This window comes from Physcomitrium patens, chromosome 23 (genome assembly GCF_059467195.1).
Source record: "Physcomitrium patens ecotype Gransden chromosome 23, ASM5946719v1, whole genome shotgun sequence".
In the NCBI taxonomy this organism is placed as follows: domain Eukaryota; kingdom Viridiplantae; phylum Streptophyta; class Bryopsida; order Funariales; family Funariaceae; genus Physcomitrium; species Physcomitrium patens.
In genome coordinates, this window is record NC_143432.1 from 8,727,043 (window position 1) to 8,751,546 (window position 24,504).

At 26.7% G+C, this 24,504-nt stretch overlaps 1 protein-coding gene across 2 annotated transcripts; it reads right to left on the reverse strand.

Moving 5' to 3' along the window:
- Window positions 1-5,157: 5,157 nt before the first annotated feature.
- On the reverse strand, window positions 5,158-8,713 carry LOC112275536 (GABA transporter 1). Of its 2 annotated transcripts, none has more exons than XM_024505978.3 (7): window positions 8,167-8,713; window positions 7,765-7,995; window positions 7,446-7,540; window positions 6,951-7,137; window positions 6,595-6,725; window positions 5,879-6,115; window positions 5,158-5,667 (listed from the first exon to the last, which is right to left on the reverse strand). In XM_024505978.3, exons 1-7 carry the CDS (start codon window positions 8,288-8,290, stop codon window positions 5,287-5,289), a joined length of 1,386 nt encoding a protein of 461 aa, XP_024361746.1. In that variant the 5' UTR covers window positions 8,291-8,713; the 3' UTR covers window positions 5,158-5,286. The 2 variants fall into 2 exon arrangements, with proteins under 2 accessions (XP_024361746.1, XP_024361745.1); XM_024505977.3 differs by having other exon boundaries at window positions 5,158-5,718; window positions 8,167-8,683.
- Window positions 8,714-24,504: the final 15,791 nt, after the last annotated feature.

Below are 24,504 nucleotides of genomic sequence, written 5' to 3' on the forward strand. Positions count from 1 at the left end.
TTAAAATACTTCTCATAAGAATTTGGTCAAAACATCTACAACCATGTCTTTAGTCTTAAAAAAACTAAGTTGATCTTGCCATTTTCAATCTTCTCACAAACAAACTGATGTTAAATTTCAATAAGCTTAGTATAAGTTTGGAATGTAGATTTTATTGAAAGAAAAATATAACTTTGATTATTACTAAAAATAATCATAAGATAGTCTTGTGATAATCTGACACCTTTAAATAACTTGTGAAGCCAAACTACTTCTTTTGTCACATAAGTTGTTGCCACATATTCTACTTTGATGGTAGACAAGGCAATTATAGATTGCTTACTATTGTTTCAACTAACAACACCACTAGCCAAAAATATGCATAGCAAGTAGTAAAACATCAAGTATCAATATCTCTTGCATATTCTATATTGCAATAATCAACCACTTGCAAACTTAAAGTGCTTCTATCATATTGTAGTACATGATTTAATGTACTTTTTAAATATTAAAGATATAAAAAATAAGAAAAGATAGTTTTTATAAGACCATTTATATCAAAATGTACTAATTTTAAAAGTTTTGTTATATGAGTACTATCTTGTGTTGAAAAAACATCACAATGTTGTTTGCAATAAATACATCTTTTGCAAAACTCTAACTTTGTGTACTTAAATAGATCCAAATGCATAACCATATCATTTGTTTAAATTTTTTTTAAGCTGGAAATGCCAAGGTGACCAAAACATTAATGATGTAGATCTATCTTATTCAAACTTTGTTTTACCTCAAAAATAAGTGGTCTTCTTTTTTTTTTAGAAGAGTCTAATAACTTATATAAGTTGCTTGTTTTAATATCTTTGATGATAGTATAGTTGCACTTCATATAACAAGTATTTGCTTTGAAATAACTTCTTAACCTTAATCTATAATTTTGCTAATTAATAATAAGTTCTTGGCAAGTCCTTGTACATGCAAAATGTCATTTATATCTTTTCAAATGTTGATTGGAAACTCGAAAGAAATCTTATTCTTTTCTTTGATGGCAACTCTTGTATCATTTCTTAAATAAACTTTAGGGCTAAATGGAAGATTTTTATAATTTAAAAACCATCTTTGATTACCTATCATGTGCTTACAAGCACTTGAGTCAGTATACCATACTTTATTATTCATAGTAACATACAATGCAACTACAAACACTAATTCATCCTTTACACTAGAATTCTTTTGTCTAATGTATTAGCTTGTTGCTTTTGGAAAGTCTTCTTCAACTTCCCTAACTTTTTATGTTTTTCTTTGATCCAACACTTCTTTTATAGTAATCTTTCTTGCTATAATACTTATATTTAGCATTCTTCTTGTAATCATGCAAATATCTATTGTCCTTATGATTATGAAAATGATGCTTAGATTTGTTATTGGCCACCAATGTCGCCTTTGAGATTGATTTTGCATCTGTCATAATACTCTTATTGCAATAATTGAATAGTGACTATTTATAATATCAATTCAATTGAAGGTCTTGTTTCCAATGTCACTATTAATGTATGGTGTCATGCACTAGCACAAACATAGTGTGTTTATATAATTGAGAGTTTGTTATAGAAGAGCCTAGTAAAAAGATACAGTAGCAAAACAAGGATAAATCATAAGAAGGTAGCAAAACATTTTAGTCTTAATACTACCTTTTTTTTTTAGAAGAAACTTCTACTTATTTTGTAAGAATATAAATAAGCCAAATCAAAGTAGATGAGATAATTAATTAATATATTCGTATTTAGAAGAAAATTAAAAATAGGATTTAGAAAAAATTACCTCAAAATACTAAGAATTGATACCCAAAGAAGACTGGTTGTTAACCAAGATTAGAATCAGATCTTAAGACACAAAACCATGCATTAATGGCAATTCTACGATTTTTTGGTTGATTAGAGAGTAAGATTTAAGAATAAACTAATGAAGGATTTTTTGAGAGTTTGTTTCATATAATTTGGAGACATATTGAGTTTTTGAGAGCTTTTCAAAATAAAAGATTTTCTTAATGGTTTTGGATTTTAAGAAATAAAAAAAATATCTACAATTTTGAATATTGTATGAGTATTTTAGTACATTTCGAAGTGAAAGTTTGTGCATTTTTCATTTTGCTTATCTTTAATGTGTTTAAAAAATGTGATATCAATCAAATAGTTAGATTAAAGGATATGAGTTTTATTGAATTAGGACCTTGGATTTTTGAAATTAAAATCGCTGAGGGTTTTTATGATCCTAAAATTCTTATTGGTTTTATTGAAGCAATCTAGAATTAGAAATCTACACAAAAACCAATTTATTAAGAAATTTAACAATTCAACAAGGAGAAATTGTTGCTGAAATATCAACATCCAAGTTGGAAAAAGAAGGGAGCTAACATTTGAGAAGATTAGGAGTTTCATTTATTTATTTATTTATTTATTGGATTTGATTTTTGTCAAATTTTGTATACTTATTACTTTATTGTAGATTGAAATGTGGGTGAAATTTAAATTGAAATTAATGCTTTGATTAGTATTTATTAAGACTTTAAAATAACTATAGGAATTGATTAGGATTTACTTTGAGAGTTTTTGAATTTATTCAAGTTTTATTAAGGATTTAATTAGGATTTGATTATAATTTGGATAGAATTAATTGAAGATTTGATTAGGATTTGTTTAGGATTGATTTAGAATTACATTAAGATTTGATTAGGATTGGTTTAGAATTTGATTAGGATTGATTAGGATTTGATTAGGATTGGTTTAGGATTATATTAAGATTTGGTTAGGATTTATTGAAGATTTTATTAAAATTTAATTAGGATTTATTTAAGATTTCTATTTTTAATATTTTTTAAAAAAATATTTGATATTTTTTTAGGATATTTTTTATTATGTACACTTTTTTAAGGTTAATTTGTAATTATTTTATATTTCTCTTGTAATTTCCTTGAAATTTCTTTTGGATGTAATTAAAGATGAATTAGAATTATTAAAATTTAATTAAAGTTTGTTTAAGATTCTATTAAAGTTGTTAGAACATTCTTCTTGCAAATTCTATTTTTCTTTCTATAACCAAGCTCACTTTATAATATACAATAATGGTATGATTTCCAAAAACTCTTCAATAATGCCATAATAAGATTTCTATCAAAAGTTTTTTGGTAATAGAAGAAAATTGATCAATTGTTAATTGTAGTTTGCCTACATAAATAACAATATTGTCACCATCACTCATTTATGAGGTCCAAAATCCACAAATCAAGTATAATAGGCTCAAAGTATTTTTTAACTTTGTATATTTTTTTTAGACCCTTCCATGTCACCTCAATACTCTTTACCTTATTTATGATTAGAAATTCCATATCTTTAAGATGTAGACGTATTTTAGACAATGCTTTCTTGTCTATATCATCCTATTTCTCTAATTCCACTAGATCTATGGATGACCTAGGAGGTTTCTTGTACTTTCCACGAACAACCTTCTATAAATCCTTATTGATAGGAATAAATTTGATTTTCTCCTTCCAAAGATGCCAATTGTCTCTATTAAATTTTTCTATTGTGGTACTCAATTGAGACATTATAATGTATATACCAAAAATAAAAAAGATATGAAAAATAAGAAAAGATCATAAAAGATGAATAGAATTGGGATCTAAGTGAAGATTAACATCCACTTATAGCCTTTTTATAGAAATTCTAAAAACATCTTAAAAAATAAAAAAAATAATTTGGATGCATGTAGTATTGTGCCATTGTTAGTATGTAACTGTAGTTTCAATTGTCTACATAAATAATCACATAATGTCTAATAAGAATTATACATGTATATAAACACTCTTATAACAATGCAAAAGAAAAAAAAAAAATTGAAAACTTAAATTTCTTCTATCATTTATTTAATTACAACTTCAATACTTTCTATACCCTTTACAAGTGTAGAATCATTCAATGATTAGAGTCACAAACTATAAAAGAGCTTCCATCTATATATATTTTGGATCTTTGAGCAATTTATCTTAAAATCTAATTGACTTTTTTTAGCAAGATCTATATGATTTGAGAAATTATATTTATTAAATAGAAGAAAATTACTCCACAAGACCCTTCTAAAAGCCATACAACTTACCAAATAAACATAAATTCTTTACTTCTAATTTTTTGATTTTTGGCAAGGATTTTAGAATATAACTAGGGCAAAAGAAGAATTCAATTTGAAGTGGCTGATTTGGCATAGAGAAGTAGATACAAATAAGCAAAGAAAAGAAAAGAAAAATGTAATTAAGAAAAAGTAACAATTATATGCTTTGCTTTTTGAAAGTAATAAAAATAATCTTTTACCAATTTTGGAAGTGGAAAACAATACAATAGATTTAGGAGTAATCTTCACTATTAATTTTGTTATAATTGGTTTATACAAGGGCTATGACAAACACTAACTTTCTACTAAGTAATCTTCTACAAAGAAACATGTAAATTGAAGTCATAAAGATCTTTTGGCATATGATTGTAATGACTTACTATTGAATATTTTAGAAGTAATAAAATATAAAAATCTTTAAAGAAAAAATATGGCATGACATAAAAATAGAAACAATAGTAATTTTTTTTGATAGAATATTAAAAAAAAAACTAATAAACTCAAGATAAAAGAAATATTTTGCTAACACCTTCACAAACACTTCTTTTTGAGAAGTTTGTAGAATCTTAGATCAAAGAAAACAACTAGATGCATCAATCTCAACACCATGGGATGGAATAGAACTTAACCACAAAGGGTGGATGTTCCCAACTCCTTTCAGACTTGAAACAATTTCTAAACACATTACTGTTTCTTGCATTATCAAGAGCAACACCCAGAATGACAATATTAGTAAAACTTCCAACATCTTTTCAACATTGTCCCAGTACTCTATTGTATCACATGTTGACTTGACACGAAAGTTTACTCAGAATATTTCACCACAAATCAACGTTGACTTGATACAAAAGTAAATACAAAATTTGTAGCTACAAAAAACCTGACGTTGACTTGTGTCGGTAGGATAAGCGCCACAATCTGCGTGCTATAACTAGCCAGTCTGTGTTGCTAATGCAGCCCAGCATGTACAGGATGCGCAACATGAATGAGTGCAGACTCGTACAGATTGAACATATGTAGAAAATTTGACGCTCATGGCGATGCGTTAGCCTGATCAAGACCATGAATTTGTAGTTCCTGAAATTGTTTACAATAATTCTGGTGTGGTGTGAGAATCACCGCACTTGGGTGTTCTGCTAAACATAGCTACAAATCAGCAAACCACTTGTAGTATTTGGCATCCAAGATAACTTGGTGAACCGAGGAGATGCATCCTAGAAACCCAACCACGCTGAACAAGATGACAATGCCCCAGTGGATCCAGAACCTGGGCGTCTGCCGCGAGGGGCCGAAGGTGAAGGAGTAGAAGATGAAGGGAAGGATGAAATCTAGTGGGGTGAAGCAGAATGCTCCCAAGACGCCGTTAATGTCGCCAAAGAAGGGCAGAGCAGCGGAGACGAAGGTGGCGAAGGCAACATACGAGGATCGCAGCAGGAAACGTGGCACCAAGTTGCGCATCGAATACTTGCCTTCCTTCACGTCGGAAGTCTGGCCTTCAAAGATCTCGAATGTGGGTTGCGAGTACACCTCCACCCACCATTTCATCCACATAACATTGTCAACGCCAAGCCATGGAAACTACAGACAGTATACAAATGAAAAAATGAGAGTGCTTGATCCTTGTTAGGCCAAGCAAGTAGAGCCTACTGCAGTGCCTGTTCAAGCAATTAGGATGCTATTTTGGCACGGCCACAACTTTGCAAGGTCTACTTCCAGATGCTGAGATTGAGGAGCTTACCAAAGCCACAGCAGTGAGTTGCGCAAGCGCAAATCCATTGGCCAAGAGGATAAGCCAGCTTGGGACTAGAGCGGGTCCATCAGTTGGAGCAAGGTTGGTCAGGACGTAGCCTGCAACTTGATTTCCGAAGGCCCAGTATCCAGATATGGCGACAGAGAAGAAAGTTGTGACCACCACTGTGTAGCAAACCAACAAGCCCTTGAACATTTTATTCTCGACCGGTGGAGCCAATGTTGCCTGAATACGTAGAAGATAAGAGAGAGGCATTAGCTTATCAATAGAAAGCCATATTCTCCAATAATTGGCGTCACCTGCGTCATGTCTACTATGACACTCAGATACGCTTAAGTAGCTTATGGGCAAGGCGGTTGATGTCTTCCGTAGATTATGAGGAAGCCGATGGAAATCCTAAACCGGCTTGCTCAAAAACTACTTGAACATCATCTAAACCTGGATAATGTTGTGAGCATTATTATCAAATATTTCTCTGGGAGCTCTATCAAAACTTACGAACTCATTTGACACAGCCTCGAGGAATTTGTTGACGTGAGATTATGAGTACCCCAATCCTCCTAGTAACAGGATTAAACCATGGAGTTCATTAATTTGATGACGGAAGCAGTGGGAGTTTACAAGATCGACTGTAATCTATCAAAGCTACGTTCCATTCAAATTTTAGAGATCGATTGTCTGAATAATGGATGGGTCACTCATACCTGAATCTCCGGAATAATTCCATTTCCAAATGTAGTAGCGATGATGGCAAGTGCTTCAAAGACGCCAAAAAGCTTGGAAGCAGGGGTGCCGGATATAGAGTAGTCTTTTGGTGGGGCATCAACAGAATTGCCTGCCAAAGATGGAACGGACCGATTCATTAAGCCAGAGGCGTAAAATCTCTACAGAGATTCATGTAGTATAACTGGCCACAGATGGAGAACGCAACTTCCCAAACCTCTTCTAAGACACCATCTTCTGTAAAAACAAGTTCCGATGCAGCTGTGACTGAAACTATTAACTCAATCACATATTTCAAAAGTTCGCTTCTTGAAGCACAGATAGAATGTGCTCGCACCTGCATAGATGCAACCTCCCACAACACACAGAGAGAAGCCCAAGCAACACATCAAAGATGCCAGGTTGATATAACGTAGCGAGTGAAAGGAAGGCAATTGAGCGAGCACCAACATGAAAATCCCGAAGATAGCAACGAATTCGGAGAGTTGTCTTGTGCTTTCCGGTTCAAGGATGCTATAAATCAACTGCAAAAAATGTTCACTAATGAGTTCTAGTTGGCAAGTACGAGTCACCTACAGGAGCTTGGTTTTCGTTCATTTTCTGGTTATTTACTGCGCTTTAGGGATTCCAGCTTGAATGTCCTGAAGTCGATTCCATTAGTAAAAGAAAGATATCCCCAATGGACATGGTACAGAGACTAGAAGATTCTTCACAGCTACTTTTCAGCGAGTGCTGATTGAGGATGGCTTGCATTCTTGAGAATTCATTTGCTTAAATTGAGAAGCGCAAGCTGCAACGATAACGTGTAATTTCTGTGTTGGAAACTACTCACCTTCATACTTTGGCCCCCAACGATGCAGCTACCGATGACCGTTCCGAAGCATACAAGAAACTGAATCCCGCCAATACCGTAGTAGCCCCATGGCCCTGCAAATTGCAAAGCAGACCACGATCACTTCATCGCGGTGACTCAAAGATGACCTTCCTGAGCGAGACGAAATCTACTGTTACTCTTAAACATTATTTCAGGTGAACCACACAGCTGTGAACAAATAATTTATCATTTCCTATAACAACAACAACCACATTCGTCATAATCTACAATTTGCACAAACTGATTCAACAGTACTTTGAGCAGGAAGGATATATACCTAGAACATGTGCTCCCAGATCACGGAATCGGAGAAACCGATGGCCCCGGCGTTCAGAATTCTCGAGAACTTGCGAGAGAATATTGTAGGCATAGAATGAAACACCTGCGCAGAGACCGAGTGCTAAAACTCCAGCCACCCACCCGAGTTCTCGTAGCGCAAAGGGTAAGGTAAGCAACGCAGGGGTGGCTATGGACACGGTCAAATGGAAGCCAGCGTGCTTCCAGTTTCCTGCTCCATCCAGTTCGCAACATTAAATCCCATAACGCAGACATTTCCAGGAGTATTCTCGTAAAAGCAGCAGGATCTTTCCATGCGTTTCATGTGGGAAAAGATCTAAACAAATTTTCGAAGATTTTATTTTATATTAATTCATTTATTTTTGGCTTCAGCAGCTCTAACCTTTGGATTCAAGAACAAAGAGCGCGCCCCCATCAACGTCTTTAGATGGCATTTGAGGACGTGAACTGAAAGCTTCCACCTCGGAAGAGCCCTCCAATCTCGTATAACCTTGATGCCCATTCATTGTGAAACGGTGAGAAGCAAAAAGCCGCCGGGTTAAAATATCCTCGTGCACAACCTGCGCAAGCTTCACAAACACAACGAGAGGTTCACAGCGGTAGCGGTCCGATCCCGAATTCACCAGACGAAGGGGGATCCGCAGCTCGGTCGAATCGCTGGAGCTTTCCCGCTCCAGGGCACCTTGAAACGCTACATGAGCCACAGCGTCTCCGAGTCTCGATCAACCAACTAAGCTTCGATCCAGGATCAACAATCGGCTGAGACAAGCCCGAGAAACCGAGCGCTGTCCTCCAACTCCGCCTGATGGCAACCCTCGAGGTGGAGATGGCGTCTACGCAAGCATTGCGACAGAGATTCCTTGCTCCACTGATCGGGCAGGCATGGCATGAATCACCTGCGCAGAGAGTGCTAAAACTTTCTGCTGTTTTCCAGGATTGGCTCTGTTCCGTTCAGCGTGGGGTGCCCGTTTGTGGCAGCTCGTGACCCCAAAACCTCATGACGTCGTCGCCGACGTGGGAACCGTTGCCTTCATTGCCGTCGATACAACACTAGATCCTGGCTTCTTCTTGTTGAAGGGTCTTGAGACTATGGCCTTGTCTTATGCCCACAAGTGTGTCTGATTGGATGGAGATTATTATTATGATCATTGTTATTTTTTGACACAAGTGGAGTATTTGCAATGTGTTGATTGAATTAGTTATATGGTTTCTATGGTTCTTATATCTTGTCAAATAAAGTAGATTTAAGAACATTGACCTACACAATCCCATTCTTTTTTATATTATTATAATTGATACTATAAAATTGTCTTTGTAAAGTGGAATTTTAGGCCAACATGTAGAAATTTTTATTTTTTCTCAAAGCTCTTTTTTTTCAATCATATTTTTAGTCATCCATATTTTGTTTCATTTGAAAAAAAAATCTTGTTCTTATGTGGTTACTTGTTTATTTTTATGCATATAATCTTTTGTATTACACAATTATATTCCTAGAGTTTTATTTATGATTTTTTATTATTTATTTATTTTTTAATATATAGTATCACTCAAACTTTTTATATTAAAAATAACAAAATAAAAGCAATTATTTGAGTGTTTATGTCAAAGACATAAACCACAAACAATCAAAACATTAATAGACTCTTATGTCACTCAAAAAGAATAGATATTCATTCAAAGATAGTATAATATTAAAACTAGAATGGCTATTGCCAAAGACAAGACTAGAGACTATTGAAACTAGACCAAGAACATGAAAGGTATTGATAAGAGTAAGGAAGACCTCATTCTTGCCTCCATATATACTATCTAATTAAGAACTATGTAGTGACGTTCTATAGGACTTCTAATATATCTTTAATTTGCAAGATACATATCTAACTTGTAAGATAAATTTCTTACATTGTTGGAACCTATTACAAATGCACATAGATTAAACTTACATCAATACAATTTAGAAAAACACACAAAAAATCCAATTTCGCTACAAAAAACATACTTTGTATGGCACAACAATATCTATTTTAAGTCCAGACAAAAAATTCACTTACTAATTCTACTACATGCTATGAATGGACTTCAAACTACCTATACCAATCTAAAAGGGCATTGCTTCTGCATCCATGTAAAAAAAAAAATAAATACTAAATTTAATAGCTTATTTTGTTCACTCAATATATTAAAAAAATATTTAAAAAGTATTGAAAAAAAGTATTAAGTGATCATTTACTCTTTTTTAGTGATATCAATAAGGTATATGAGTTTCCTAAAAATATATCCTAAATTAATTATCACTGAAAAGATAACTTTGAAGAATTTATACTAAAATTCATATAATATTATCTACATAGAAATTATTATTTTTTCTTGGTTATTTATGCTAAAATAGTTTCAAATAAATTTTGAATGTAAATTGGTAGTTCAACATTAATAAAAGTTTCTATTTAATTATTAAAAACAAATTGGCGTGTTTAAATTTTCTTTCAACAAATTCTTGGCACCTCTTATAATGAATATATACTAAGTATCTTCTAAGATTTTTTTAGAATATTATAGGATCTTATAGAATTCCAAACCATCGATTTTAGATCTTTAAAAAACTCAAAACTTATTAAAACACATCATAAAATTATAAATATTCTATTTAGTACAAAATTTAGAGCAAACAAAGCATTGTATTATTTCTAATTAAGTCTTGTTTTGATTAGAATTTTTTTTTCTTTAAAACCTCTTAATGTCTTAATAAAATAATAGCTATAATCATTAGTAATAGTCTTTATAAAAAATTAACATATATTTGTCAAAAAGTAATGTTTTAAATTTTTGAGATATTTTGACAAATCATATGTAAGTCAAATAAAGTATTTTAAGATATATGAATATGACTATATAGATATATATATAGATATATATATATATATATATATATATATATATATATATATATATATATATTACTTTATAAAATCAAATTTTACAATTATTTTTCTTTTATACTAATTTAAGTGTAAAATTATCTACTTTATATGTCTTAGAAAGTTCTAAGACATATATTTTGATACCTTCTTAACTATAAAATTCATATTTTATTAATTTTCTTTATTCTTTTTAGTTGAACATAAATATATTATTTTTTAATTAATTTGTCTAAATTTATGTTAATATATTATTTGTTAATACATTTATTATCTATATTTATGTCCTTTACTAAACTAAACATCTTTTTGAAGAGCATATAGTGGTATAATAAATAAATTTGAAAAAAATATATGCGTAGTAATTTATACCTATATATGTATAATTTGTACACATTAATTTTATTATTTTCTTATTTAATATTTAAAATATAAAAGCTAATGCTTATATTGGTTAAGTTTGAAGAATTAAAAAAAATTCACTGTATACATAAATATAATTATAAGGTACAAATTTAATAGCATGTGTGTAAAACTTATATAATATATTAAAATCAAATTCAAAGATAGATAAGAAATAAATTTTGATATTTTTTTAATTATGTACTGTAAATAAATATGATCAATTGGTATTATAACTATTTATCAAAGCACCCATTTTATTTTTTAAATATTTTTTAAAATAATTTATATATAAAATTTATTTTTCCATAAATTAAAATAAAATTTTACTAAATATATTCATAAAATAATAAAAACATGTTAAAAAATAAATTTCAGATTTAATCTTGATTAATTATATAATTAAATTCATTAATTTTTGAGTTAGAATATCATTGAACTTATAATATGTAATAATAGATGTGTTATGATAGAATATATTAAAGTTTGTAATATAAACTATTTTTAGTATAAAATATATATCAAAAATAAAATAAAATATTTTTGAATATAAAAAATGAATAAAAAATTGCTTAACATCAAAGAAAGATGAGTTAATTTTGTGTTGATAAAAAATATCTTAATCTTGTGAGTATATTCCTTAAAATATTTATTAAAGCACATCAAGAGTATTATTTCTTTAGTTTAATTTTTTTATTGGCTTGAAAATTCAATATTATTTTATATACATATTTATTTCGTAAAATGATATTTCATTTATGCCATCTTTTTTATAATACAGAATGATTTTTATTAAAAAAATTACTCTATATTATTTATGAAATAATAAAAGCTTTAATAAATCAAGTAATATTTTAAAATTATATAACTATTTTAAAATAGGAAATAAATAAATTTTATAAAAAATACATAAAACATTAAAATAGAAATTAATTTAGATACAAGAGTAATAACAAAAAAAAAGAAAACTTAAATTTTTCCAAAATTTATGTTTGGAAGACTAAAGTATTCACACTCTTACTTTTTTATTCATGTTCTAAAAACTAAATCCTACAACAGCTTTTAGGAGAAATTCTAAGAATTATAAAATATCATAAATTTTTATAATATCTTATATAAAAATATTTGAAAGATTATTGGAGATCCTATATAATTATGCAAGTTTATGAAATTTTTTAAAAATTATTTATAAAAATATTATTAAATTTCTGATTAAAAAAATATTTATAGATTTTTTAAAGTCTAAAAATAATATAAATATCTAAAAAATTTAAGAATTTATCATAAAATATCTAAGATTGTAGTTAATCATATATTTATAACATTGATATCTAAAAGTTATAATAAAAGATTAATAAGACTAGATAAAAATAAATAGAAGAAAGGTTATAAAACACTTTATTTATTTTATAAATTATAAAAATAATATTATTAGAATGTATAAACCAATAGTTATAGATTTCTAAATGATTTAAGAATAGAATAATATAATAAAGATTAAAGATTTAAGATTTTAAAACAAACTTATTTCACTTGATTCTTAAAAATATAAAAATTATATATATATATATATATATATATATATATATATATTAGAAGAGCTTGATGTAGAACTTGTATAAGAAGTATTTCACATTCTTCACAATCTACTTATAAATTTTAGTTTGTCAATCTTCTAAATAAAAAAAAAAATAGAAAAAATATTTGATGTATTATATTGATATAGCATTAGAATTGTCCTTTGTTATCACAAAAAATAAGCCAATTAAATCCGTTGTTGTATTATGTGAAGTCTTGCTTGAGAATATTGAAGAAAAAGAATTTTGAAGTCACCAACACATAGCATCAATAAGAGTGCTTACGAAGAGAGTATGAAATAAGATATTTCTTACTTCCAACATCCATTACTTATAGGTGATGGTTGTTGCTCTAATAGACAACTTCCATCCTTTGATGACTACATCCATTCAACAATCTATCTAGAATCTCTATAGATATCTTATCTATTATAAGAATATATTTTTAATATATTCTTTATATCTTTAAGATCCATTATCTATTCATCTGCTTTATCTCTTGGCCTTCTTACATATCAAAAGCCAATCCTTTAACTAACAGTAATTTATCTAAAGTAAAATCTTCTATAATATAACTTATTTTAATTTCACCTTTACTTACTTATTTTAACACTCTTACTTTGCTATCAGTCAAAGGCTTTCAATTCCAATGCCTTTTTCAACATATGATGTCTATTTTTTTATTAATGCTTTTATCAATAAATTAGCAAGTATGTCTTTTGTTGCAAAATACTTCATATCAATCACTCCCATTTCAATCTTTTCACTTATGAAGTAATGTTGAATGTCAATATCTTTGGTCATTGAATGATACTTTGAATTCTTTGTAAATGCAAGACATCTTTGATTGTCACATTCTATTGAAGTTGCTTCCATTTGTATTACTCCAATGTCCTCCAAAAGTTGTCTTAGCCATATTACTTCTATTGCTTGTTGCCATATACTTTGCTTCTATTATTGATCTTATAATTGTTGGTTGTTTCTTGCAATTCTATGAAATAACTCCCACTCCAACAACAAAAAACATATCTCACTATTGACCTTCTATTATTTATATCTCTAGCCCAATCTTTATCAAAACAATCATACAAAGTAATGTTATCACCTCCAAGGTATAATTTAAAATGTAAAGTGCTTTTTAAGTACCTCATGATCTTTTTGATAGTTGTACAATAGATTGGTTCAACCTTTAATATATGTTGGCTTACAACACTCACTACATATATAAGATCCATCTTTATATCAACTATATATACAAAAGTGAGTCTACTATTGTTTTGTATGAACACCTTACATTTGACCTTCAACTTCAATAAATTCTTCATCTGTAAGCTTCATCAACTTCAAATTGGCCTCCGAAGGTATACCTAAAGGCATATACTCTTCCATATTGAATTGTTTTAACACCTCTTCAATATACTTGGTTTGGCTCATTATAATGGCCTTGTTAGTAAAATTTCTTACAAACTCCTTTCTTAAACAATAGTAAAGCTCCAAGTCCATTACTGCTCCATGTGAACTCTCAATTATGCTCCAAAATTTAAATTTTTGTTATTTACTTATTTTATGATAATTGAGCATGTTAGATTAGGATTTATATAAGTAGAATTTAGTTTTATAGATATTTTAGGATTATAACCTTTGATGGTATAAATTATAGCCTAATTCCTTGAGTTAGGTTAATTAAGACCAAAGTAATAAGAATTAGAAAATTAAAATAGCAACTTAGTTAGTTTTAATAATTTAGAAGTTTTTAGTCACTATTATGAGAATTGAATAAAAGCCTATGAGTTAACCTATAATTATTTCACATGATTAAGAATGAGTTAGAATTATAATTTTTTAAAAGATTTAGTGAAATTTAGCAATGATAGTTTTGAGATTTCCTTCAATTCAATAAATTCAAGTGATAATGTGGTTCTTTTAATTAATGGAAGCCTTTTTAATGCAATGGTGGCATTGGATTCACCTCATGGAGTGAAGAAAATAAGATCAATATCCTCTCCTTCAAAGTACAAGTGGAGTGATGAAATTCTCATTTTGCAGGATTTAACAAGAATTGCTAAAATCCTTGTCGGTAAATTTTTTTATAAAAATTACAATTGAGCATGGATTGAAGCATAAGAGTAGTTGATTTTGGCATAAAAAGGTATTTTGAATACAATGGTGAAGTTAGATTTACCAAAAGGTGCTTTCTTAACCACCTACAAGAGCCATCAGCCTTGGTAACGAAATTGGCTCTTGGATGAATGAAGGCCATAGATCTACATTAGGAATCTTAGAGATCAAAGGTGGAGATGTGGCCGCCCTTCCACAACCCACCACTCAATTTTATAAGAGTGGCTTGGTTCTCCAAGCCCTCTCTCTCTCCTCTTTTGGTGAAGGAAAAAATGATGTCAAATTTTGGCCCTAAATCCTAATTTTAATTTTTTTTTGACTTTTAATCTCATTGTGAACTTGTGGTTGTGTATGCATGGATCTTGAGTAGTGAATGATGGTTATTGGGTTTTAAGACATAGGTCATTGTGTACTTTTAAAATTAAAAGTCTGTAGTCTTTTTGTCTTTAGAAATAGATATTTTAATTCTAATTCCATACTATCTTTGAATAAATATCTAATTTTTTTTTAATGACACAAGGATGTATTGATATTTTGATTTTTTTTATTCATGTCTTTAAAAATTTGGCAAGATTATTAATTCATAATTCCTATTTTATTTTAGAAGTGAATAAATTATCTTATTTCTTTTGTTATTTTAAAAATTACAAATTATACATCTTAAAACTAATATTTTTATTTTTTATATTGAATCTTTTTTTTGAAAGCAATAGATTATTTTTCTTAATATAAATTTTTATTTAATGTTAGAGGTTATAAATTATTTTCTTCTAATTTGACTTACAAATTTGTTAAAATTATACTTTGTAGAGATAGAAAGTAAAATTATTTTTATACTATATTTGATCAAAGTGAGAATGGATTTATAACTATTACTAATCTTTTATGAGTTTTTTACTATTTTTAGAATAAAATTTCATGCAATACTAACTTCAACCATAGAAGTATTATTTCCATGCCTATGGAAAAAATCAACAATGAAGTTTAATATCTATGCCAAAAAGTTATGCAGTTAAAAGAAGCAAGTACATCCACCTTACAATTGAATCTTAGAAGTCTTAATACTACAAATATGAAAGAGACAAAGATAAGTATGCCAAAAAAGTTTGATGGAACAAGATTAAAATTTCAAGGATTTATAGAATAAGTCAAGTTTTATTTAAGATTGAATCCTTTATCTTAAGATTTTTCAATATCTTAATGAATTTATTCAAGTTAGATTCATATGTATTTTTTTTTATTTAGAAGTTTTTTTTTTTTTTTTTTTTTTTTTTTAATTTTACCTTAGGTGGAAAAAGATTTATAACTCTTCTATAATTCAAATTTATTCTTAAAAAAATTAAGGCCAAATTTGAAGAAAGTAATCAAGAAAAGATAATAAAGACCAAATTCCTATCTTTACAATAGGAATTAAGTTCAACTACTATATATGCTATTGAATTTCAAAATCTTGCCTGTAATATGAGTAGGAATGACAAAGTTCTTATCAATTAATTTTGATAAGAATTAAAAAATAATATCAAAGATTTATTATTGATAATATTAAAATTAAATTCATTAAAATAATCTATTCCTTAAGTTATTGCATGTGATAATTAACTTTTTAATTAAAAGAGCATGATTGCTAAAAAAGATAATATATTAAAAAATATAAAACTATCCAACTACAATAGAAACCATGTAATTAGAATCTTATGCAATACCTAATAAAGGTCCTATTTTTTTTTTTAGATTCCTCATATTTCTTTACAATAGATGTTTGTTTAAAACCAAAACATTACAAAATCTCTATCTTATTAAATTTAAAAGCTTTAGCTTGTTTTGTAGATAAAGACTTTATTAAAAATAAGAAATGTCTTTAGTAAAAAAAACTAGATTTGTGCATATAGAAGTCATAGATGGTCATTAGTTGTCCTTTAAAGATGTTATCTATAAAACTATTCTTTTAAATATAGCAATTAATAGACATAATAGCTTTATTATATTAAATTTTATTAGATCTCTTTTTAATTCAATTGTTATAAGTTTACTATGGCTAAAGAAGTATAATCTTTGAATACATTGGATTTTTTATAACTTTGATTTTTTTCATATCGTAATCCAAATTTTTGTTATTTAAATTGAAAGTAATGAATCCAAACTCTTATTGGTAGGTCCAAGAGTTTTTATGCATGCTATAAAAAAATGGTCATTTTTTGATGTTTATGCCACATCCACTGTTAATAGTAAAAAATACTTTAAGTCACATTCTAAGTCAATATCAAAATTATTAAGATATTTTATAGGAAAAAAATAAAAATATTCTTATACAATATTATCTTTATAATTGCCCTATTAATTTTCAAGAAAAAACTCAATCATCATTCACAATAATTTATAGCTTATCAAAAAATAAGTTGATTATACTTAATGAGTACATTAATCAGAACCTAGTTAAAAACTTCATATGTCATTTAAAATCTCTAATAAAAGCTCTTATCTTATTTATGAAGAAAAAAAAATATCACTTTAGATGTGTATGGATTATCAAGAAATCAATAAGATTACCATAAAAAATAATTATCTTTTATTTTTGATATTATAACTTCTTAATTAATTAAATCAAATAAATATCTATATAAAAATATAACTACAATGAATATATAATTTAATATACATTTGAGAATGAGATAAATAAAAGACTACATTTTAAATCAGGTACAAATATTTCAAATATAATATATTCTTTTTTCAACTTATAAATATACCAAATTTTTTTTAACATTTAATAAATGATATCATTTAGGTGATATTATTATCTATTATCAAGGTAACATTTTAATCTATTCTTAAAATATAGAAGAGCATAAATTTTATCTTTTTTGTGTGTTATAAAAACTTAGAGATTTAGTATTCTATGTTAAGTTGGAGAAGTTTAAATTTTACGTGGCTCAAGTTGACTTCTTTGGATATATCATTTTAAATAATAATCTTGCAATGAAACCTAAGAAAATTTAAACTATCAAAAATTAAAATATTTTAAAAATAAAATATTTATAATTTTATTTGAGATTTTTTAATTAATATTGGATCTTTTCTAAAAATTTTATTAAATTATAGCTCCAATTATACAATTTACTTGTTGAGACAAATATGAGTGCAATAAAGAAATTAAAATATTATTTGAATCTTTAAAGATAGGTTTTATTTTTATAAAAATCTTATATTGCATTAAATTTTTTAAAGTATTTTTAATAAAAATAAATAAATCAAACTTTGCTTTGAATGTGGTGTAATAAAAAATAGTAGTAGATGACAAACTTCATCTAATAGCTTTTTATTTAAGAAAATTCTCAATAGTATAGATCAACTATAAGATCTACAACAAAGAGCTTCTTGTAATTGTGGATTTATTTTTAAAATGGCACCATTAACTAAAAAGAACTTTAAGTCCAACAACATCCTTATTTTACACCAAAAAAAAAAGATATAACTTTTTATTTTATTGTTGATCAAAAGATTATTTTGAAGCCATAGTAATTTTATTTTTAAGTAATAAAATCAATAATAGTTCTTAATTCAATATTTTAAAATTAAATTTAATCAAATATGTTATTAGCTTTTTTATTTATAATATTAAAAATAAAATATTTAAATCGTACAATAATTCTAGATTTGAATTTTAAAATAATTTTTTCTATTTTAAAGAATAATTTTATATTTTAAAAGATAAAGCAAGACTATATGCTTTTAAAGCTTGTCACAATTTTTTAATTGCATAATATTTTGAATATAATATGACTTTGGAATTTTTATTTAAATATTATTATTGACTTCAAATATAAAAAAAAAATTAAAAACTTTATACAATCATGTAATGTTTATTCAAGTTTAAAAACTTCTTATCATCAACTTTACAGACTTCTTCAACTACTAGCTATTTTTCACAAATATACATATTTATTTTAATGATTATCTATATTATTAAGTAAAAATAAGTAAAAGTAGATTAATTTTATAATATCTTGTAAAAAAGCTTCCTAAAAGCTTCATAGATACTACTTTGACTTTATACATATTTATAATTAATTGTTAGATTAGAAACTTGGTCAATAAATTAGCCACATGTTACGCATGTTAATAGCTTATAGAACAAATTAACTATGTGGCACATATATAAAAAAAATTGTCTTGCAAGTAAAGACATGTATTCAACGAAATCAACACGTGTTAGAAATTCCATAGAACATTGCAACACAGCTCTTAGTTAGATAATATATATAGAGGCAAGAGTAAAACCTTCTTTATTTTTGTCAATGCTTTTCTTATTTTTAATCTAATTTCAATAGTTTATATTCTTCTAGTCTTTAACAATAGTCATTTTAGTCATAGTACTATGTTACCTTTAGATTAAATATTTATTCTTCTTCAATTATACAAAAGTATTTTAAGATTCTTCTTATTTTAATTCATATCCTTGAAAATTTGAAAAGAATAGTAATTTATTATTTTTTCTTATTTTAGAAGTAAATAAATTATTTTATTTTTATTATTATATTTTAAAGATTACACATTATTTATTTTTAAATAAATAATTTTGTTTTTTTAAAAAATATAGATCATCTTTCTTTATAGAAATTTTTATTTGACATTAGAGGTTGCAATTATTTTCTTTTAATTTTATTTGTGGATTTATTAAATTATTTAAAATAAAAAAATCATAGATACTACATTTGATAAAAATAAAATTAGATTTATAATTATTACAAATTTTTACTAGCTTGTTAATACTCTTAGGGTAGAAATTTCATGCATCACCAATGCCAACTATAGAAGCACTATTCCTATATCTATAAAAAAAGTCTAGAATCTATACCAAGAAGTTGTATTGTTGAGAAAAGCAAGTAGATCAATCTCACAACCAGATTCAAAAAATCTTGCTTCTACAAGCATAAGAGAAGCAAGGATTAGTATGCTTAATAGAACAAAATTAAAATTTTGAAGATTTTTACATTTAATTAAGTTTTATTTAAGATTGCATCCTTTTCAATACTTCAATGGATTTACTCAAGTTAAATTCATAGGTGCATTTTTTTTTGGAAGTGATTTATTTTTGTTTGCATTTAAAAAAAAAAAAAAAATCACAACTCTTTTATGATTTGAATTCATTTTTAGAAATCTTTACAATCATATTGAAAAATATGATAAAAAAGTAACAAAGATGAAGCTTTTATCTTTACAACAAGGATTATAGTTAGCAATTATATATGCTATTGAATTCCAATACCTTGCTTATGATGTGGATTAGAATGAAAAAGTCCTTATCAATAAATTTTGATATGGATTGAAGAATAACATCAAAGATTTATTATTAACAATATCAAAAGTAGATTTTTTGAAATAATTTATTGCTTAAGCCATTGCATCCAACAATCAACTATTTGAAAGGTATTACAAATAAAGTTTTGGCTAAAAAAAACAAGTCAACTGATAATGAAAACTCTTAACCTTTCAAAAATTTATTCATCAAGGCCAAAATTGATGCAAATTGATACAATATGTTTTAAATCTTTTATTAAGCAAGAAAAAATTTAATATTACTAAGAGGATTTATACTTATATTATAGAAAAATTAAGCATACTACTCAATATTGTACAAAGAAGCAACACAATTACAAAATGAGAAGCATGATTGCTAAAGAAGATAATGTTTCAAAAAATATATTTCTTTAACTATAATAGGAAGCATGTAGGTGGAACCATGTGCAATACCTAATAAAGGTCCTATTTTCTTCTTAGATTCTTCATCTTGTTTTACAATAGATGTATGTTTAGAACCAAAAAATTATAAAGTCTTTGCCTTATTTGATTAAGAGCCTCATCTTCTTCTATAGACAAAGACTTTCTTAAAAAATAAGAAATATTATTAGTCAAGAAAATTAAATCTGTACATATAGAAGTCATAAATAGTCATTTGTTGTCTTTTGAATATATTAGCTATAAAACTATTCTTTTAAATATAGAAATTAAAGATTATAATAGCATGATAATATTTAATATAATAAGATATCTCTTTAATCAAGTTATTTTAAGATTATTATACTTAAAAAGGTATAATTTATAGATAGATTGGATTTCTCATAACCTTAATTTTTTTTAGTTTAATCTAAAATTTTATTAATTAAGTAAAAATACATAAGTCTAATATATCTAAACCTTTACTTGTAGATGTAAGAGCTTTCATGCATGCAACAAAAGAAAGGTAATCTTTTGCTATATATGCCACATCTATTTTTGATGGTAAAAACATATCAAGTGGTATTCCTAGCTAATATCAAGATTTTCAAGATGTTTTTGAAAAGAAAAATATAAATATTCTTCCAAAATATTGATCCTATGATTGTTCAATTGATTTGCAAGAAGGAACTTAACCACCATTTGGATTAATCTAGAGCTTATTATAGAATGAATTGGTTGCACTAATAGAGTAAATTAAGAAGAACTTGGCTAAGAAGTTTATATGCCATTCAAAATTTTCAATAGGAGTTTTTATTTTAATTATAAAGAAAAAAGATGGATCTTTGCAGATGTACGCAGATTATTGAAGACTTAATAAGATCACCATTAAAAATAGATATTTCCTACCTTTGATTTCAAGACTTCTTAAACAACTCAATTACGCAAAGATCTATACAAAAATAGATCTACAAGGAACATACAACTTAGTCTAATGATATATTATATAAAGTCTACTTAAGAATATATTAGACACTTAGTTGCAGCAGGAAAAATGGAACTTGCAATAAGATGAGCATAAAAAATTTAATAGAATCTTAATTTTTTTTAATTAAATTATAATAATATTAATCAATATTTAATAAAATCCAAAAGAAGTCTCAAGAACTTTCAAAAGAAACATAAAAAAACTATAAATTAATCTTAATTAAATATATGTGAGAAATATATATATATATATATATAATAAAAATATTAATTGAATCTTAATAAAATTCTAAATAAATCATAATAAAATCCTAAAAAAAATTTTATCAAATCTTAATGAAATCCTAAGCAAATTCTAAATGCTAACTGTAAGTCAAATTCTAATTAAATCTTAAATCCTAATTATAAGTCAAATCCTAATTAAATCCTAAATCCTAATTGTAAGTCAAATCCTAATTAAATTCTAAATCCTAATTGTAAGTCAAATTCTAATTAAATCCTAAATCTTAATTGTAAGTCAAATCCTAATTAAATCCTAAATCCTAATTGTAAGTCAAATCCTAATTAAATCCTAAATTCTAAATCCTAATCCTAGATCAAATTCCAATGAAATCTTAAATCCTATTCAAATCTTGGATCAAATCCTAAGAGAATCATAAACTCTAAATAACTCCAAAAAAATTCCAAATAAATTTCAATCAATTACTATAGCTATTTAAAAATTTAATAAATATTAATTAAATCATAGATCTTGACTATAATTTCATTTAAACTTCAATCAACAAGAAATTAACAAGTATACAAAATTTGACAAGAATCAAACTTACTAATTGTAAGAAAAGCTCCCAAAACCTCTTGATTATTGACCCTCATTCTTCTTGAACTTGAATGTTGAACTTTTAATACCAATTTTTCTTTGTTGAATTGTTTAATTGCTCCAAATATTTGATTATGTATAAATAATAAAATTTTAATTGCTCTCACCAAATTTTGCTTCAATCTAATTAGTAAATATTGTTAGATCTAAAAATCACTCATTAATCCTAATTTCAAAATTTTAAGACCATAACCTGCAAAAACCTTCATATGCTTCAATCTAATTATTTGATTAACATCAAGTTTTTTACATACATTTATAATAAGTACAAAAACAAATTAACCAATTTTTATTTGTGAATATACTATAAAACTCTCAAAATTTTGAAATTTGTAAACCTATTTTTATTTCTCAAAATCTAAATCCACCTAGTTCATTATTAACTTTGAAAATCCCTCAAAATCTCAATATTAATTCAATTTATATGAAACAAATATTTTAAAAAAAATCTTCTAGTTTTCTCTTAATTTCTATTTTTTGATTTATAAAAGAATCTTGAAATTATTGTAGGTCCTCGGTTTTATACTTCAAGGTCTGATTTCGACCCTAGTTGGCAATTGATATCAATTCTTGTCTTCTTGAGATAATTTTTCTATAATAAACTCTTAACTTCTTCTTTTATATGCCTTTATTTTTATTTTTTTAATCTATCTTATTTTTCCTTATTTATGGCTCTACAAAATAAATAGAAACTATTTATATAAAAAAATATAATATTAATAGATTTAATTACTTGCCTATCATTTATTTCTATTTTTTATTATACATTTTTAATTATGTTCTTCTATAATAAAATACTTTTATTTTTTTTCATCTAATAGCTATGTCACTACAAAACATCTACCCCCCCTGAACCTATGCATCCTTCGACATATACCAATGATTCTACAATATGTTGATGTAGAATGATCTTGATCTTAGTCAAATTCTTGGTCTTTAATCTGCTCTTCTACTCCCATTTCAATATTACTTAGTAGATTTTGTTCTTTATCAAAATATGTCCATATACCTATCTAAGTAATTTGATTTGCTTCCCTATTATAGGTTTCTTTAATTTTGTTCCATCAAGTTCTTGTAAAATGTATGTACTATTGTCATAGACTTCTATTACAACATATGGTCCAAACCAATGCTTAGAAAACTTTCATAATGTACTACATTGGTTATCCAAATTATTATCATATACTAAGATTCAATCACCTTCTTCAATTGGTTTAGGCCGTAATGAATGCATTTTATCAAATATTTTTTTATTACTTTTTTTTGCTTCTTTCAATCTTTCTATTGCTAATTCATTATCTTCAAGTCTTCTTTTTAATTTTTGAATTCATAATGCAAGAAGCTCCTCTCTATTAAGATTATCTCTCCAAGGCAACACTATCTATGTATGTATTTTTTTTTCTATTAGTATAATTTAATTTTGTTCATACATTAATTTAAAAGGTATATAACCAATCACCGTAATAGGAGTAGTGCAGCTTGTCTATAATACAAATGATGGAAGCCTAGGCTACTAATATACTTTTTTGTTGCATGCCTTTACTAATGCCTTAACAATAGATGAATGTCCTTGCTCACTCTTTCCATTATCTTTAGGATTATATATTATTGTCAAAGAAAGTTTAATTTCCATCATATTAAAGAATTTTCTTGCTTCTTTTTCATCCAATTCACCTCTATTTGTAATGATTTTTTAATACAACTATAGTAACAAATAATGTCTTCTAATAGAAATTAACATATACTTTTAGTATTTTTTGTTTTTATTGCTTATCCTTCAACTATATTTGATAAATCTTCAAGTACCAATAGCAAATACTTCAATTATCCAAGTGTCATGGGCATTGCTTCTAAACCTACTACCCATTTATAATGTAATGCTAGAAGATAAATTTGATGTAATATATTTTGATGTCAAATATTAGAATAAAGTTGACAAATTTCATATGATCTTATAAAATCTGCGACATCTTTATTTTTGTCTTTCCACAAATATTTCTCCATCAATTTAGTAAAAGTTGTCCAAATTCCATTATATCATATCCATAAACTTTCATGAAATTCTTTAATAATCTTTTGTTGAGCTTTTAAACCATATATCATTCATTGTAGTACTTTTCTTCTCCTCT